The sequence below is a fragment of the Oreochromis aureus genome, linkage group 20 (assembly GCF_013358895.1).
Source record: "Oreochromis aureus strain Israel breed Guangdong linkage group 20, ZZ_aureus, whole genome shotgun sequence".
NCBI classification, from domain to species: Eukaryota; Metazoa; Chordata; class Actinopteri; order Cichliformes; family Cichlidae; genus Oreochromis; species Oreochromis aureus.
Genome location: NC_052961.1, coordinates 20353614 through 20371400, shown reverse-complemented (window position 1 = coordinate 20371400; position 17787 = coordinate 20353614). Strand labels below are relative to the sequence as shown.

General features: G+C 43.0%; 1 protein-coding gene across 2 annotated transcripts in view; it reads left to right on the top strand.

Annotated features, from left to right (window-relative positions):
* si:dkey-151g10.3 (serine/threonine-protein kinase WNK3) overlaps window positions 1-17740 on the top strand; it is a 37115-nt gene extending 19375 nt beyond the window's left edge. Inside the window, exons 7-25 of one of the 2 annotated variants that reach the window (XM_039604396.1) lie at window positions 6-225; window positions 471-792; window positions 980-1098; window positions 1200-1367; window positions 1842-5120; window positions 5420-5463; window positions 7001-7130; window positions 7251-7367; window positions 7457-7558; window positions 7666-7711; window positions 7815-7967; window positions 8069-10095; window positions 10316-10562; window positions 12254-12333; window positions 13070-13407; window positions 13541-13776; window positions 13868-13963; window positions 14056-14219; window positions 14543-17740. In XM_039604396.1, the coding sequence (XP_039460330.1) occupies window positions 6-225; window positions 471-792; window positions 980-1098; window positions 1200-1367; window positions 1842-5120; window positions 5420-5463; window positions 7001-7130; window positions 7251-7367; window positions 7457-7558; window positions 7666-7711; window positions 7815-7967; window positions 8069-10095; window positions 10316-10562; window positions 12254-12333; window positions 13070-13407; window positions 13541-13776; window positions 13868-13963; window positions 14056-14219; window positions 14543-15091 (8437 nt within the window). In that variant the 3' untranslated portion in view covers window positions 15092-17740. Of the gene's footprint in view, window positions 1-5; window positions 226-470; window positions 793-979; window positions 1099-1199; window positions 1401-1841; window positions 5121-5419; window positions 5464-7000; window positions 7131-7250; window positions 7368-7456; window positions 7559-7665; window positions 7712-7814; window positions 7968-8068; window positions 10096-10315; window positions 10563-12253; window positions 12334-13069; window positions 13408-13540; window positions 13777-13867; window positions 13964-14055; window positions 14220-14542 lie in introns of both variants that reach the window. The other variant, XM_039604397.1, reaches the window with a different exon arrangement.
* The last annotated feature ends 47 nt before the right edge of the window (window positions 17741-17787 follow it).

Here is a 17787-nt window from a genome sequence, read left to right as displayed (position 1 = left end):
GACAGACTCTCCATTCGAGACCTGCTGAACCATGCTTTCTTTGGGGAGGACACAGGCGTCCGGGTGGAACTAGCTGAGGAGGACACGGGCACCCAGGACTGCCTGGCTCTCCGAATTTGGGTTGAAGACCCCAAGAAGCTGAAGGGGAAGCACAAGGACAACGAGGCCATTGAGTTCAGCTATGACCTGGAAAATGATAGTGCTGAAGAAGTGGCTCTAGAGATGGTAAGGCAGGAATAATTAATGCCTGATAAGCTGATCGGCCCCGTAGGTGTCAGGTACTGTTGACTGGGAAAAGGCTTTGATTTGATATTTGAAAGCTTAAATGTAGGTTAGGAATTACAAGCCCTTCACTTTATCTATCAGCCACTTCAAGATTTCTCCAGCTGATCTAGATTTCCTCAGCTGACATTTGCCCATTAATTAATTACTCTCTCTTTGCCTCTGTATTTCCCACTTCCTTATTACAGGTGAAATCAGGCTTCTTTCATGAAAGTGATGCCAAGGTGGTCGGAAAATCCATCCGGGACAGAGTGAACCTAATCAAAAAGTCAAGGGAGCGTCGACAGCAGCAGGTCCTTCAGCAGCAGGGCTTTGAAGAACGAAGAGACTCAACTCTCACTTCCTACACCTTTACTCATCCATCTTACCCATCCTCACTGGTGCAAGGGGCAGCTGGACACACAGGAGACGGAGGGGGAGGTGGAGTGCAGGAGTCCGAGGAGCTTCCTGAAGTGGACCAACATGTCAGGCAGCAAAATATTTTCAGTGGGGCAACCCTAAATCTGCCAGGTACAGTGTGCTCCTTAGTGACATATCCCATGTGCCAGTAGCTGATCAAAATGTGAAATATGAAACAATTATAATGGTGAAATTTTAAATGAAAATTTAAAATACATGAATATGATTTGGACAAGTACTTTTTGTGTAGTCTGAATTTTTATAGCGTCTTACTTTTTAAATGTCTTTGACTACTCAGAAGGGGAGAGCATTGGATCTGCAAGCTGTGAATCTTATGCAAGTGGACAGAGCCAGGCATACTCTCTGCAAGGGGACTCATATACCCACTCACAGACCTCACTACCCACAGTTGCATCTGTAGGTGTATTTTTATATCTTACTGATAAAATTATTGTTTTTTGAACTTATATAAATATATATACAGTGTTTATGTATTCATTATTTTTCTTGCACAACAGAGCACTGGTGCATTGCCTCACCCTCAGATGCCCCCCATTGGTGAGAGTACAGGTGTTGCTACTGTACCTCTTGGGCCGAGTGTTAGTATGACAAGCATGTCCATAGGACAAAGTGGAGGAGGACCCATGGGTCAGACATTTCTTCACTCCGGTACCGTGGTTCCGCAGGTATCACCAAGTGTACCTCAACAATACTTTCAGGTGAAAATGGTGATAATGTGCATATTAAACTGACAGCCTAATTTAACATCGGGGCAATGAAGGTTAACATTAATTTTAATGTGTTCTTTTCCATATAATAACTGTTTGTGCCATCATAAATCATCCTCATAATCATCTGAGATTTGCCATCTGGTTTTACACTACACAGGGTTTCCCCCAGGAAGTTGTTTGTCAGAGGTGGTGAGATGTCTCTCTCATTAAATACTATATTACCTTGGAGTGTGAAATTGTGATTCTGGTTAATTTTGTGGGGAGGCAGCCAACCTCTGCTATAAAGCACTGTGGGACACCCTGATTAAAATTAAATGTGTTGATAATTTATGCTTCTTTCCAAAGCTTAATCTTAACCCAGTTTTTCTGCTACTTTCTTTTCCCCCTTCTTTCAACTCCAAACATCATTTTGCCATTATCACTCAATAGTCACAAACATTCCCATCAGATGTTTTTCAAACCGCCACTCCCCACGGATCAGTTGCCCCTTCACAGTCATACATACCACCTGTTTCCCCACAGGCACCCATTAATGTTCTCACTGCATCCATGCCAGTCAGTGATACTGCTGGACTAGCAAGGACAATTGTGCCCCACGCTCAGCAGACCCAACACCCTGCCACTCCTATGCAGATCACTGACATCATTTCCCAGGCTGCACCCCAACAAACACAGTCTGTCGTGATCCCCCAGCAGACTATTGTCCCACAACAACAGATGGGAATGGATCCCCAGACCTCCACCCTTCATTTGCAGCAGCAGCAGCAGCCACAACTGCAAATGGGGGGCCAGTCGGCTGAGCTTGAACAACAAGTTACTGCCGCTCAGCCTGCAACAGAACAGCATCAACACAGCCTTTCAGCTACGTCCATCGAGAAACATCAGTCTGAGACTCAGCAGCAGATCTGTGTACAGCAGTCTGCCCCACATGTCCAGCCAGCTTCACAGCAGCATGTGTTCACACCACAAACAGGTATGGAGCAGCGAGCTATGCAATCAACAGGGGATCCCTGTGAACAGATAGTGCTACAATCACAACAACAGCTTCAGCAACAGCAAACTTTGTTACAACAGCAGCAGCAAAAAGAGCAGCAGCAACAAGCTTTACTGCTTGAGCAACATCAGCTGTATGTCCAGCAACAGCTTGATCAGCAACAACAAAGAGCACTGCTTCAACAGCAGCAGCAAGCCCAGCTACAGCAGCAGCAAGCGCTTAAACAAAAGCAACTGTTGGATCAACAGCAACAGCAAGCTCTCATTCAACAGAAACAAGAGCAGCAGCAACAAGGTCTTGGACCGCAAGAGCAACCAATTTTTCAGCATCAGTTAGAGCAACAACCACCAAAGCAACCTCCTTCACAGCAACAGAGTCAGTTATATCAACAAATTGGACAGCGCCAAACTGGAACACAAAAGGAAACAGAGAATCAGCAACAAAGTGGGCAAAACGAGCAACAAATGTTATTGCAGCAGCATCCCCAGCAGACGCAGCAGCAGAATGAACAACAACTGCAACAGCAGGCCTTAATCCGGCAAATGGAACAGCAGCAGGCACTGATACAACAGCAGTTAATGCTACAGCAGCAGCAGCAGCTTCAACAGAAAGCTCAGCTGCAGCAACAAGAGCAGCAACAAGCGCAACTCAAACAGCAGATAGAGCAGCAGCAGCAAGCTCTGTTGCAACAACAGTTAGAGCAGCAGCGTCAACAGCAAGTCCTGTTACAACAGCAAGCAGAAAGATTACAGCAACAGGCTCTGATGAATCAGCAGATTAAAGAGCAGCAGCAAGCTTCCATCATTCAACTTCAGCAAACTGAAAAACACAAAGCTGTCCCTATTCCACAAAGCAACAGTGAGCAGCAGATTCATCATCAACCAACCGATATACAGCAGATGTGCATCCCACAACTGAACTCTACTCAGTTTACACCTCATGCGTCTCAGCAACAGCTGATAGAGCAACAGCAGCAAGTAGCACTGATGCAGCAGCAGCAGGCATTTGTTGCCCAACCACAGCAGCACACATCTGTAATGGAACCTCACATATCAGTTGGCGCACCAGTCAGTACTGAGGTAATTCATCACCAAACTCATATTATATCTCAGGGCCAAGTGCCCATGACCATTCCTACTACTGTTCAGACACCTGCAAGTGTCCCAGCGCAAATCCTTACACAGCAAGGACAAAGTGAGGCTCAGCCCCAGAACCAAGGCCAGAGCCCAGCCAAGTTTATAGCTCAGTCTGCAGCCCAAGCACCTCAAGCTATGACAGAGGGCCAAGTAACTACCCCATTATCATTGATTCAGGGACACACACAAGTCATCCAGAGCCAGCAGGTTCCTTCCCAAAGTAGTTACCCTGGGCCTGTTACTCCCACACAGAGTCAAGTAACTTCTCAGCCAATCCAGGCTCATCCTCTGACCACAACCTTTACTCAGTCACAGCCACTGCATGGCCAGGTCCCAAAGGCTGATGTTCAAATGATGGGCCAACAAAGTCAAACTACTGTCCAGCTTTCAGGTGCAGTTGCTTCAATCCCCAGTCAGATTCAACATGAAACTCTTATTCAGCAAAATGCTCAAATGCCAGCGCTCACCCAGCCCCAGATCCAACAACAAACTCAAGGCCAGCAAGCTAGCCAGTTGCATGCTCAGTCTGCTGCTGGTCCTTTGACCAGTCAGTATGTCCCTCACCCTACCCAGCAAGCCATACCACCTGTACAGTCTGATATAATTCATATTACCCAACAGCTGGAACAACAGCACCCAGTAATCCAGTATCAGCAGATGATTCTGTCACCTGGCTCAGCTGGAAGTTGTGGAACTAAAACAGATGGTCTCAGTTCAGTAGCTGCCCCTCTTCGTCCTATACAGACCAAACAAGCACAAGTCCCAGGCCAAAGATCACTACATCCAGTTGTTCAGGGTGACCCTTCAGTAATTCAGTCCATCTGCCAGCCTGCTGTTCCTCAGTATACTGAGCAGTACCAACAACAGCTGCAGAAGCTTTCTCACGTGCAGCAATCTCTCGCCATGCCACCCCCACAGACCCAGTTACCGGCACTGCCCAGCTCAACTCCTGTTCAGCAACCACTTCCTCTGAAACCAGCTTTGATAACCTTTGACGAGACTCAGCTTCCCTCACAGTGTCAACCTACTTCACCTCTAATGACGATTGCTCCTGGACAATTAGGCCCCAATAATGTGGTTGAGCCTCAGTCCCAGGGCAAGACCCTGTCTCTGTATAGCCACCTAGTGCTAGGTGCCCCTCCTTCTCCACAGCACCATCCCAAGCAGATGCCACCAGCTCACACACAAACACAAGCCAGCAATCAGGCCCAAGCACACTCTCAAACACAGATGCACAGTCAGACACACTCTGAGACACCAATATCTGAGCAGCCTATTTTGCCCCATGCTGTCTTTCCTACACAGCAAGTGCCCCTAAGCCCTTTGCATACCTCATGTCCTTCTACACTATCATCTCTTACATCCCTGCCATCCACCTATCCTGCTGCTGCCCCTGCTCCAGAGCTGCCTACATCTTCACCAGCAGCCCAGGTAACCTTACCAGGGCAAGTTGACTTTATACCCACCTCCCCTCTGCCTGTTACTACTCTACAATCACTTGATTCTAATGTCCCCAAACCCAAACTGACCCAAGGCTCGCTGCAAGACTGTGACCTTTCCCTGCTGGGCATTGCTCAGGTACAAGAAGTATGAAAGTTTGCTTTATAAATTTGATAATAACTTTACTGACATACTGGCAGAATAAGTAAGAATACTGCTAAATCTAAATATTTGAAAATAAGCTTTGACTGCACCTTTTTGATTCATACTAACAAATTTTGATTCCTAAGTGTATTCATAGAACATGTCCTATATGTCATTTGTCATAATCACATTATTGCTTTACTTGACGTTAACATAGCTAATCTATTTTTGCATTCTTTTCTTCATGCTGGCATGGTTTGTGTGTGTGTGTTTGTATATATGTCACTCTACAGGATGGTCCTTGTAAGACAAGTGCAGATCGTCATTCTTCATCAGGGTAAGTGATATCATTATAGTCTGATTTCCATATAAATGTAATCTCAGTACTGAGTGAAGCTGTAATTTGCCATACAAGGACTTAAAACTTGCTCAGAGACTTGGTTTTTCTTTTTAAATTGAATTCATTTTGCAGCTAAGTAGTAGTGCAAAAAGATTATGTTTTTTAGAAATCATAAAAGAGTCTTATGATGTAATAATGTTTTACATTTGAATCCTTTACAATTTCACATTTAATGTTGAGTGAGAGCCTTTAAACTGCATCAAGCATGGCTGCTGCTTTTAGATCATTTGTGGAAGACTCCTCTGCATTTTTCCCTGTGTTGCACTAGATTGTAAACACTGTGGCCAAATGAGAAGCCATTATCTTTAATCTCATTTTGGGTAACAGTGCATAGTCTCAGTGATCTTTCTTTGGCAGGCCAGGAGTATTTGGTTTTGGTTGTTTTGGTTCAGCCAGAAAAGTCCATTGCACTGTGTGCTGACATGCAATAACATGCTGACAGAAACCATAGTTCAAGTGGTTTTTGTTGGATGTTCTTCTCATTGACAGTCTGACCCTCAGGGTCAGATTCCTTGCGAATAGAACTGCCGGTATTGAAAACAATGAGAAGCTTGCTTCTGTTTGGGCCTCTGACCAACGTGCCACATTTGGAATCGGACACGCAAACTTTTCATCTGAAAACTAGTGTTTGATCTCTGCTTCATAGACAGGAACTTTGCTGTTATTACCAGTGATGATTCTGGACAGCCATTCACAAATGCAAGTTTAAGCTTTATTATGCAAAGAAGAATCCATATGTAAACATGATTCAGAAACACTGCCATCTTCTTTGGGCCAAAGTTCATTTAAAATGGACTGAGGCAAAGTGTAAATATGGTCTGTGACAAACAAAACCTGCATCTCTGACAGTATGTGGTTACATTAGTGCCTATGTAATAATAACCCTGAACATCTGGAAAGGCACCATCAGTGCTGAAAGATGTATACAGATTTTAGAGCAACACATGCTCCCATCCAGATGACATCTTTCTTAGGGAAGGTCTTGCATATTTTAGCAAGACGATGCTAAACCACATACTGCATCTTTTACAACAGCGCTGGCTTTTTAGTAGAAGAGTCCAGGTGCTGAAGAGGCCTGCCTGCAGTCCAGATCTTTCACCCATTTAAAACAATTAATGCATCATGAAATTAAAAATACCACAAAGAAGACACAGGATGTTTGAGCAGCTAGAATCCTAAATGAGACAAGAATAGGACAATATGCCTCTCCCAAAAGCTCAGCAGCTGGTCTCCTCAGTTCACAGATGTTTACAGACTATATTTAAAAGAAGAGGGGGCGCTACCAAATGGTAAACAGGGCCCTGTCCCAACTTTTTTGAGACATGTTGCTCCAATGAAATTCAAAATGACCTTTTGGAGATTTGGAAATCATTTTTATTTCTATTTTATAAAGTATCCCTACTTTTTCATAATTGAGTTTATACATTTATACACACTTAAGATTTACAATACAATTTCTCCATGACACCTTTAGGTCTATACCAGCCAGTGGCGAAGACCCCTTGCAGCTCTTGGCGAATGGAAAGTTAGAGAAACTTAAGTCTCAGAGACGAGCTTCTAGCCAGAAGGCTGAGAAACACCAGTTTCAACTGAGCATGCTTCAGGTGAAAAAATATAGGAAACACCAACACCGACTTTATTACTATATTTGTTAAAGTATGTTTATGGATATTAAAAGATTAATAGCAAAGAATAAATGTGATTATTTGTCTTGTACTTAATAGGTGTCCGGCTGTGGGGACAATATGGTGGACTGTCAGTTGGAGACTCACAGCAACAAGATGGTGACATTTAAGTTTGACATTGAAGGGGATGCACCCGAGGACATAGCAGATTACATGGTACATTACTGTATATTCCTGTAGTTTGCACTTACTCTGAAAAGTATTGTTTTAATTTTTGATGACTGCCATTTGATAAAACTTTGCAGGTGGAGGAGGACTTTGTCCTTGATGTGGAGAAAGAAAAATTTGTTGAGGAGCTCAGAGCGATAGTTAAGAAAGCCCATGAAATTCTTCAGACACATTCAGAGGTACTATCAGTCTATCCTCTTTAGTTTTTCTGTTTTGTTTGAATAATGCTGAACCTGAGAAAACGTGAATATATATACAAAATGATAAATCCTTATTTTCGTACTAGACTGGATTGACTGACCAGTTACAAGTCAGCACTCCCACTTACTCCAGTAAGTTTAAGCCTATACAAATGTTCTGGTAGAATGGGAATATGTTCTATGTGATGTTTCTCAACTTAGTAGAAAACAGTAAACAATCTTTACGGTTTCTCAGTGGACCCAGTGCCCCATTCCTCCCCAGTGGGACGTTGGCGGTTCTTTATCAACCAGACTATTCGCCACAGAGACTCTCTTTCCAGTCAGGGAGCAACCACACCATCACCCACTGCAGAGACAAGGATTCCCCAGTCTCCTCAAAGAGAGAAAGGTGAGCACTCCTGGAGTCGGTTTTATTACTTTGGCTTATTAACATGGCCCATTTGGCCACATAACAAAAACTTAACTCCGTGTTCATTTCTGCGGCTGTAGAAAGTGAAGGATCCCAAAGTCTGGAGTCCTTGACTGGAATGGGCTCTCCTTCCTACCCCACCCTTTCTGCCACCTCCCCCCCAGACTCCACTGTTTCAGCACCTACCTCCATGAGCCCCTCTGCTACCGCAGCCCCTACTCATCACACAGCACCTGAAACCAGGCCTGGACCAGTCTCTGTCCCTGTCACCACCTCAACTGGCCTTATCTCAGCTTCTGCTGACCAAATTTCTATCGCTCCTTTAACTATAGCAACACCTGCTGCTGCTCCTGATGCTAACCTCACCAGCTTGTCCACTGCTCCTGCTGTTGTGTCTCCCTCACCCATCACTATTCATCCTGATAACCTGACTTCTCCTGGAACCAGTGTTTGTTCCACTGCGAGTCAAAGTGTAGATGATACTCTGATCTCTGCTTCAAGGCCCCGTATGTCTGCCGTGGACCAATCTTCAGCCTCTTTTCATTCCCCTTCTCCTGCTGTAGTCATCCCTTCTACTGTAAGCCAACTTGGCATAGAGCAGCAGACATACACCCAAGTAGCCCAACCAGCCCCACAACAACCACACCAACAGCTACAGTCTGCATCACAGCAGCAAGTACCATCACCACAACAGAAACTGCAGTCCCAACATCAGGTGTACCAAGAACAAGTACCACTACAGCAGGAACGAGCACTTCAGCAGTCTCTCCAGCAGTTGCATCAGCAGCAGCTAATTCAAACACAAATACCACTTCAACAACAGCTGACTGAGGTGCAGGGAATGTCTCAGCATTGTCATTCAGAGGTGTTACAACAGTCTCTGCCTCTGCCACCTTTTCCTCAGCAACCAACCGATCAACCCCTTGTTCAACAGCAGACATCAAAGTATGCCCCACAGTTGCTGCAGCAGCCTCAGTTACAGCAGTTACAACAGCAGATTATGAGTCCTGCTGGTCCACTGCCCCCCAAACAAGCCCACATTGATCAACAACAGCAGCAACAGTTAAACCTACAACAGACATTACACTTACAGCAGCAGCAAATGGTGCAGCAGCAGCTACAGCAGCAACAGCATCAGATGTTTATGGGTGCTGCAATTTTGAAACCAGATCAAAACCAAATGCTGCCCCAATCAGTTAGTCAGCAGTTTCTTCAACAGCAGGCACAGCTAAATGTTTGCCCAGTACCACAACAGCAGGCCCCACAACAAACCCAAGTGCCTGTTGAGCTGTTATCACAACACATACAGGCACAGAAACAATCACAATATACTGAGCAGCAACAGGAGATGGTTAAAGCTGTGGACACACCCCTTAAACAGCTGCAGTTTCCACTACAGAAGCAGTCCTCCTTACAGATGTCAGAGTCAGAGGTGTCCACGGGAGAGACAAGTGTTACAGAGGACACAGGGAGTTATTCTGCCCCCTTTCATCCCTCCTCTGACTCCTCTCTGCCACCTCTGCATCTGGGTACTGCTGAAACCCCCATACCCACATTCTCCCACGTAATGACGCCATCCCCTGTTCAGCCTTCCTCCGTAGCCGAGTCAGACAGTGAAGGCCCCCCCAAAATTGAATTTGTAGACAACCGCATAAAAACCTTGGATGAAAAGCTAAGGAATTTGTTGTATCAGGAGTACAGCAGTGGGACAGCACTGGCTGGGGGAGCTACCTCTGGCCCAACATCAGCTGCCTCCACATCAGCAGGTGGTGATGAGTCATCAGAGCCACAGTCAATCCACCACTCATCTTTCCCCCCACCTGCCTCCATCTCAGATACTTCCCCACAGTCCTCGTCCTCCACTACTTCCTCCACCACCTCACGTTCATCTTCCACCTCTCCTGACCCAGAGAGAGAAGGAGGTGGAGAGAAAGCTTCCAAAGAGGTGCCCAACTCTATGGAGTTGGACCCAGTGGAGCAGCAGCTTGGCCCATCACTCCTCACCACCTCTGTCTCATCCAGCCCACCTACCCCTCTTCTGCCTCCCAATCAGGATGACTCTGCTGGGCCCCAACGCCCACCTGTACCAGGAGAACCAACCATTCTTGTGAGTGAATACCACAGATTAGATTTCAAGTAAATTCTCCTTCAGTTTGTCTTTCACTGTAGTGAATTATAATTATTGTACTGTTTCAGTGTGTAAATGTGACTCCACTATGTTTCAGCTGTCCGCGATTATTTGTATTATATAAATGTTGGAGTATCTCTGCGTTTTTTTTAATGTCTCAACTCCATGCAGCCACTCTTAATTGTCTTAACTGTTCTAGGCTGTACCCTCACATTCTGACACCAGTGCCATTGGAGATGCATCATGGCCCCCCAATCAACAACCGATCCCCCTCCGGCACGGACAGCAGCAGCACAATGCAGGAGGTGGATATTTTGGCCTAAACCTGACATGTCCTAGTATCAGAAATCCTGTTAGCAAGAAATCCTGGACTCGAAAATTCAAAAACTGGGCATGCAAACTGCGTCACTCCGCCAGCTTGTTCAAGAAGCCCAGAGTCCAGCAAGGTAGCGTCCTTTTAGGGAGTAAGCGCGCGCGAGAGAGAGAGCGAGAGCGAAAGAGAGAGAATGGGATGTTGGGGCATGGACCTAAATCTAATATATAGTACTAATTTTAACATAGCAAAATAACTTTTTTAACCCTTAAGGCTTTAAAGTTAATGTTAATGGACATTAATGTTTGCAGCTAAATAATACTGTTTTATGTATGTTTTTTTATTTGGTTATAGTCCCCCCTGTAAGTCCCTAGTGTTGACATCACTGCATACATTACTGTTTGTTTTTATTTATTGATTTTTTTCTAAATTCCTTTTTACTAAATTTCATTTTCTTGGCAGTCTTTCTTTTTGCATGACTTGCTCACTCAGGGGCGAGAACAGTGGAGCGTAGAGGAGGGTGGGAGATTGGCACAGTATAGGAAGAGTTTGGCATCAGAAATCTGATGTCCTCCCAGTGCTGATGAGCTATGGAGTAAAGACAAGCTGTGCCTGTGCCAAGGAAATATTCCTTCACATCACACCTCCCTTCATTGTCCCAAGTCCACATGCACTGCCAGCAACAATCATCTCACCTGCACCTGCTGACTCAGTGTAGACAGTGTAATGCAACTCTCATCATTACACAGATAGCATAGATGCTAAGTTACCAAGCTGATGTTATGTAATTGTTTGTAGTTCAGAATACATGTAGGCTTATCCTGTAAACTCATACACAGTAGCACTGCTCCAAAACCATAATATATGATGTAGCTGTAGTGAAGTAAGTGTAAAATATATAGCGAAGGTCATAATATGTTAGAATACAGTGTGCGCATTACCAAAGGATTGTAAGTTACTGCCGGGCTCTTTTGCACATGTTTAGGCTTTCCACATGGCTAAGTTTTATCATGCTTTTCAAGTATTCCAGTCATCTTGCATGTAATCGTGTTTATCTGTGTAAAGTGTGTAGCAGTAGCTTAGATCTTCTGTTACAAGAGCACATGCATGAGCATGTATGTTATGTTCTACACGCGTGACTAATAATGGACCATTACCTGTAAGTAACACATATACCAGGCTGTATATATTTTATGTTAATTTTTATGTTTTATTTTTCCCTTAAAAATGGCTGTGGTGATCCATGTACACACTCTAATGTCGTAATCCCAAATATCAAACACACTGACCAATATCACTGTTGCTCTGACAAAGATCTTAAATGTGATATTGGGCTGTATTGTCTAATGAGTGGGTGGAGCAGTGGTGACTTGGTGAGAATGAGAGAGTGGATGTGTGGGTGGGCTATACTGTATTTAACTGGTATTTTAAAATATGTTTTTGCTTTTAATGAATGCATTTACCACTACTCCCCACACCCCACGTAGTTTTTTTAACAACTTTAAATTCACAAAGACCTCATTTTAAAATTGTCATCCACAGAAAGTATGTTTACACATTTTACAGACTTGCATGCATGTTAAAGAAGTCACAATGTTGTGTGATTTGAATGGCCAATTCTTAACACTGTGCCTTTGTGTTTGTTCTCCGTGTCTGTCTTTTTGCATTTGTATGTCTCACTGTCATGCACATTTTTCTGTTTCTTCCTTTCTTGTATGTCTGTATCATCATTTGTGTGTTTTTTATACGTGTGTTTGTGTTTTTGTGTTTTTGTATCTTTGTCCTTGTCTTTCCCTTTTGCTTTCATCCCTTTCTCATTATCAGAAGCAGATTCAAGCAGTCATCTGTTTAAAGATGAGAAGGCAGGAGCACTACTTAATCCACCTTCTAAAGGACGTTTTCAGGTAGGAGCACATTAGCTGATTCTTGTTAGTCTCAGTCTTTGGGACAGTCTGAACTAGGGCTGAAACAAAAATTTTGGTAGTCGACTAATCTGCCAGTTTTTCTTTGATTAGTTGATTAGTCATCGATTAATGTTTCATATTCATATGTTTCCGGGTCAAAATAATGACCCAGGAAATGCTTAGCAAGCATCATCCTGAAAAGTTTCTGACAGGTAAGCTAACATAAACATGACAATACGAACATTTACATAAACAAGGTATCAGTGTGACGAACTAACTTAACTTTCTAAAACTGACCCATTCAGAGGTGATGTCACAGCTCCAGGGTGCCAGCCTTTTAAATGTTCGTACACTGCAGTAATGCTGTCGTGAAAGGAAAGCTCTGCTTTGCACAGTCTGCGTTTAACTTTGCTTGTTTTCTGTGAAATGCTTTCACATTTTTTAAAATCTCTGTTTCCATTTTCTGCTGACCTCCTGTTTTGCAGTTCGCACTACATTCTTTTTCCTTAGTATTGTCTGCAGTCTTGGCAGACGATATAGGTGATACTTTCCCCATAGCTTCCTGTAGTGTATTGCAGTTACAAAAACACATTTACTTGGCATTAGTATATGAAGCGTTGACAGTAAAATTTCTCATCAACTAATTTTTATAGTTGACGTCATGAATTATGCAGACAAAATGTTGCAGCCCTGGTCTAAACAAGCAATGAAGATTTCCCACATTATTAATCACCAGGTGACTCCAGTGCCCCAGACCTCTCCTCCAAAGGATCAACCATCAGGCCATGGTGGCACTCACAGAAAAGTTGGCCGTTTCTCTGTGACCCAGACTGAGACTAAGAAAGATGACAGGCAGACTGACAGCTCGCCAGTGTCTCCTGATTTGGTGAGGGAGAGGAGGAAATCTCGGGCAAAGGAAGGAGATAAAGAAGAAAGTAAGAGAACTCCATCAATGGCCCACGCTCCTCGAGGTCCTGGCCACAGCCACTCACCCCTTGGAAGCAGTGATGATGATGATGAGAGTGAGCTGGAGGATGAAGACCTGCGAAGAGAATTACACAAGCTCAGAGAAAAGTAAGTCAACAAGGGAAAGAAATTTTATTATTGTACAAGACTTTTGCCTCTCCATTTATTGAATTTTCTTCTTTGTGTCTCCGTTTATTTTTTTTTCTTTCCCACAGTACATAACCGTTCTCTTTCTCTGTAGGCACATCAAAGAGGTGGTCTCCCTTCAGGCTCAGCAGAACAGAGAGCTCCAGGAGCTGTACAGGCAGCTTCGTTCCCTCAAAGACCAAAGACAGAGTCTGCCTGCCTCCCTATCTCGTACCCCTCCTCTTCCTGCAGCGCCCCCTGCCCTCTCACCTCGCAGGCCCAGGCCAACCAAAACAAAGTTTCGGCCCAGGCCTCACTCTCACGTAGACAACAATGGAGTTACACATGCTGGTGAGGCTTTTACTATTTCTTTCTCACTTTCTTGTTTGTTTGTTTTTTATATTTGCTCTCTGCGAAACTGTTTCTTGTATGCCTCATCCAGGGATTCAGCAGTCAAGCAGCTTTTCAGGTAGTGAAAAGAATAGGCTGTCACTGTACTGCAAGCCAGAGCACCTTACTACGCTACCTGCTAAAAGAGGTACGGTTTATCCTAGTAGTGCTAAAAAACGGGTCAGTATACCATAATTAATGTCAGTTGGTGCCATGACGAGTCGCCTTGTTTTTCCACAGATCACAGTCCTCTAAGAAAAAGTACATTCACAGATGAACTGCACAAACTTGTTGATAATTGGACAAAGGAGACAGTAAGCACCACCCCGCCTAAGCCTTCACTGAATCAAATTAAGCAGATTCAGCAGGTGCAGGAGTTGGGAGGCTGGAGCCAGGGAACTGAGGTAGGACTAGACATGATAAAAGTGTTGTTGGTATATCAGGCATATGTTTCTTAATAATTAATTATTTGGATAAATAAACTTTATATATTTTAAATGCATTTTACTGAAAACTGTTGCTTAATGTTTATGAGGGGAAAAAAATCTTTTTTGAGTGTGATTTTGAATTACCAAACAATTCTCCATGGTTTTTTAGACGAAAAGGTGATACAACTAAGTCAGAAAGCTTTAAGAGTTTTAGACAGTTTCTTGAGCCAACAGTACCAAAAGGTTTGTTTTGTTATTGTAGTCATAGTCTCTAAGTATTTACTACTATATTTGTGCAGGTGGCTCCCCCAGGTTGGTTTCCAGTGGCACAGGCGCCCACAACCCCTGCAAGTTTGAATGTGGCAGCCTCTTCCCATTACACGGGTGGAGGAAGCCTGTCCACCCTGCACTCTCCAGGACCTCCACCACAAACACACATGGCTCAAGTCCCACAGATGCAGCAAAGTTTACACCTTCATCAGTCTCTCCCCCTCCAGCAGATTAGCTACCCACAGTCCCAACTCTGCCAGCAGATACCACAGCCCCTGATGCAAACTCCCATGCAGTCTCAGTCTTTGTCACAGACACCACCCATCGCCCAGCCTCAAAGCCAACCGCTGCTGCCTTCCCAAATGCCCACATCACCAGTGTCCACAGCTACATCTTTGCTGCCTGGTAGTGGTACCGCTGCACCCACAGATAGCGCTGCTGCTGCTGGTGGGGCATTTTGCTCCTGTTCCTCACCCTCTTCCACCTGTTCCTCATCTTGCTCTACTGCTGCTCTACCTACCAGTGCCAAAATTCACCCAACACCCCCCACCTCTACTCTTCCTCTGGGACAGAAATGAAACCAGGTGAAGTGTGAGGCCAATATGAAGGTCCAAGAGATGGACGTAAAGCAGATCCATTTAGAGTGTTAGTTCTGTGTACGTGTGAGAGAGTTGTGACTGCAATGACATATGGGTTCTAGTGTACTTGTGGATGTGATGGGAAATGAATGTGAAAGAAAGGTGATAGGTTGTAGTATGTACAGGCAGAGGGTAATGTGAAGCATGGCTGGGGTTTCTGAATCAGTATTGAGCTGTATAAAGTCTTTGATGTATGAGTGTGTGCATTTATGAGTGTGGGTGGATTATTTGAGTACATATCACTTCTGTCTTTGGACGCAAAATAACATTAACGTTTTTGTTTGCAAACCAACTCAGCGGGACCTGAAATCTCCCTAAACAGAGACGAGAAGGACAAAATATTTGACGGTGTTGACATTTTTCTTTGGATTTGTCAATGCTTACAGTGAAAGGACTATCAATTTTTAAAAGTGCAATTAGTAATGATCATCTAAATTGATCAGCACGTATTGTTTTCATTTGTCTTTAAGGCATAAAATATTTTTGTAGAAGCACAATGATTAATACCTGACGCATAGGGGATTTTTTTCATCATATTTTAAAACTGTAAGCCTACAGATCAAGTGTTTCAAAGGCAATCAGAAAAAAAAAAACCCAAACTGACAGCAGCATGTTTCAGAGGTCAGCACTTATCTGGCTATCCATTTAACCGCAGTGCAACCAAACACACTGTCGAGGTGTCGTGTACCTGTACAGCATGTGCTTGATTTTATATTGTTTTATGTTTGTAACAAAATTAATATGACCAGATGAACCCATAATATGATGGTAAATTCAAAGCTGCCATCTCTGTTCAGTAAATATTTGGGTGCATTCAACCCAGGACTGCATGATTTTATGGCTGGCTTGACTTGCCTAATGCAAACTGCTTGCACTTGCTGTATATTCATGAATCTCACAGTTACTGTTTGCAGCCCACTGAGGTAACAAGTCATATACATTTGCTTTCAATATGATATGATTTCACATTTGACATTTTCCTTTATTTCTGCTGCATATCATCTATACCAGTGCTGAAGAGGAAGATTTAAAAGGAAAAGAAAAAAACTGCCAAGTTATCATTAACTAAATTATAAAGGTATTCTCATATTGCCTTTTTCTAAAAATACTGCATTTTTGTGAGTGTGTGAGTTAATTTTTTTCTGTGTGACAAAGCTTTGTAATAGTCCTGGTATATTGCATTAATTCATGCATCAAAGCAGCCTCTCAAATGTCACTGTATTCAAGTGGAATTGTTTACGCTGCCTATGTTTTAGGCTTACTTTCTAAAAAAAAAAAAAGAAGAAGAAGAAAAGGAAAACAACAGAAACAAAACAAGTGAGCTCTTCAGTCATACACCAGTTCTAAGTTTGATGTTCAACACCAATGTGAGATCCTCACATGCTCATGTGTCAGCTTTGTTTGGCATTGTACAAATTCCTTGTTTCAATTGTGAGCAGTTTAATTATTAAATATAGCCTGTTTGAATTCAATGATCAGAAGATGAATTGTGGGCCACTGTGCTTTATGCACACAATTAAAGGTTTACTCGAGTCAAACATCCTTCATTTCTTGATTTCTAAACTCATTTTGTAGATGCAGACATTCAGAGTAATATATCAGCAGCAGATATATTACTGTACACTCTGACAGCTTATCAGCCATACACACATTAGACCATCGATGGTTAGGTGTTAATACATTTTTTTGGTCTAATAAATAGCCAGTAGTCAAAGCAGTATTTCTGATTTATTAATAATAGATTGTGTGCCACAGAAAACGGGAGATTTAACAGACAAAGACTGCTAAATGTAAATTAAAGGCATGAAACATGAGTGGTTAAGAGGAATAGTTCATGCTAAGTGGTATGGTTGTTCAGAAGCGGCATAATCTAGAATATAAATTCACAGTACTCAGTATTTGTTGCTTTTCAAGACTACCCACATTTTCACAGAGATGTACTGTAGTTCATTATTAGTGAAGGTGTGTGTGTCGTCATGTCTGATACTAACATGCATCTAACAAGCTACAGCTTAATGATTATGACTCATGAAGAGAAGCTGACTTTGTCCTTGAAGTGTTACCAAAATGTTATCAAAAAGACAAAGATTATTTTTGTATTTTGGAATGAGGTTGTACAAATTGTAAAATTGTGTTATCCCCGCTACAAATCAGAGGTTATTTGAAACTAGAAAACTGGTTTTCATCCATGTTTACATGGGACTCCCTGTCTTGCTTTAACTCTGACAGGTGAAGCTCACTCCAGATCATATTCAGATCATTTTTGGTTATTTTGCCACCATATTTTAGTTTTGAACGACTGCAGCCCAGATGATACATAAAGTAATGCCACCTCACCTTCCTACTGAGCTTTAGGTCACATTAAATTAAATTAAATTGAAATTAATACAAATTAAACAGAGAATCTGGGGGCTCCCAAAATGACACAATTGAGAGCCATGGTTAAAAAGTACATTTGGGCAGAAAAGGAAACTAAAGGAATAATGTATGTTGCAGGTGATTTAGCCTCTGTAAATTGTAACTAATTCATCTGTTGATTTTATTTATGTTTTGTAACTAATCAAAATAAATGATGTCAAACATCAAATGACACCAGTGTATGGGAGGTTTATTTGTACCTTAAGTTCACTGGGCAC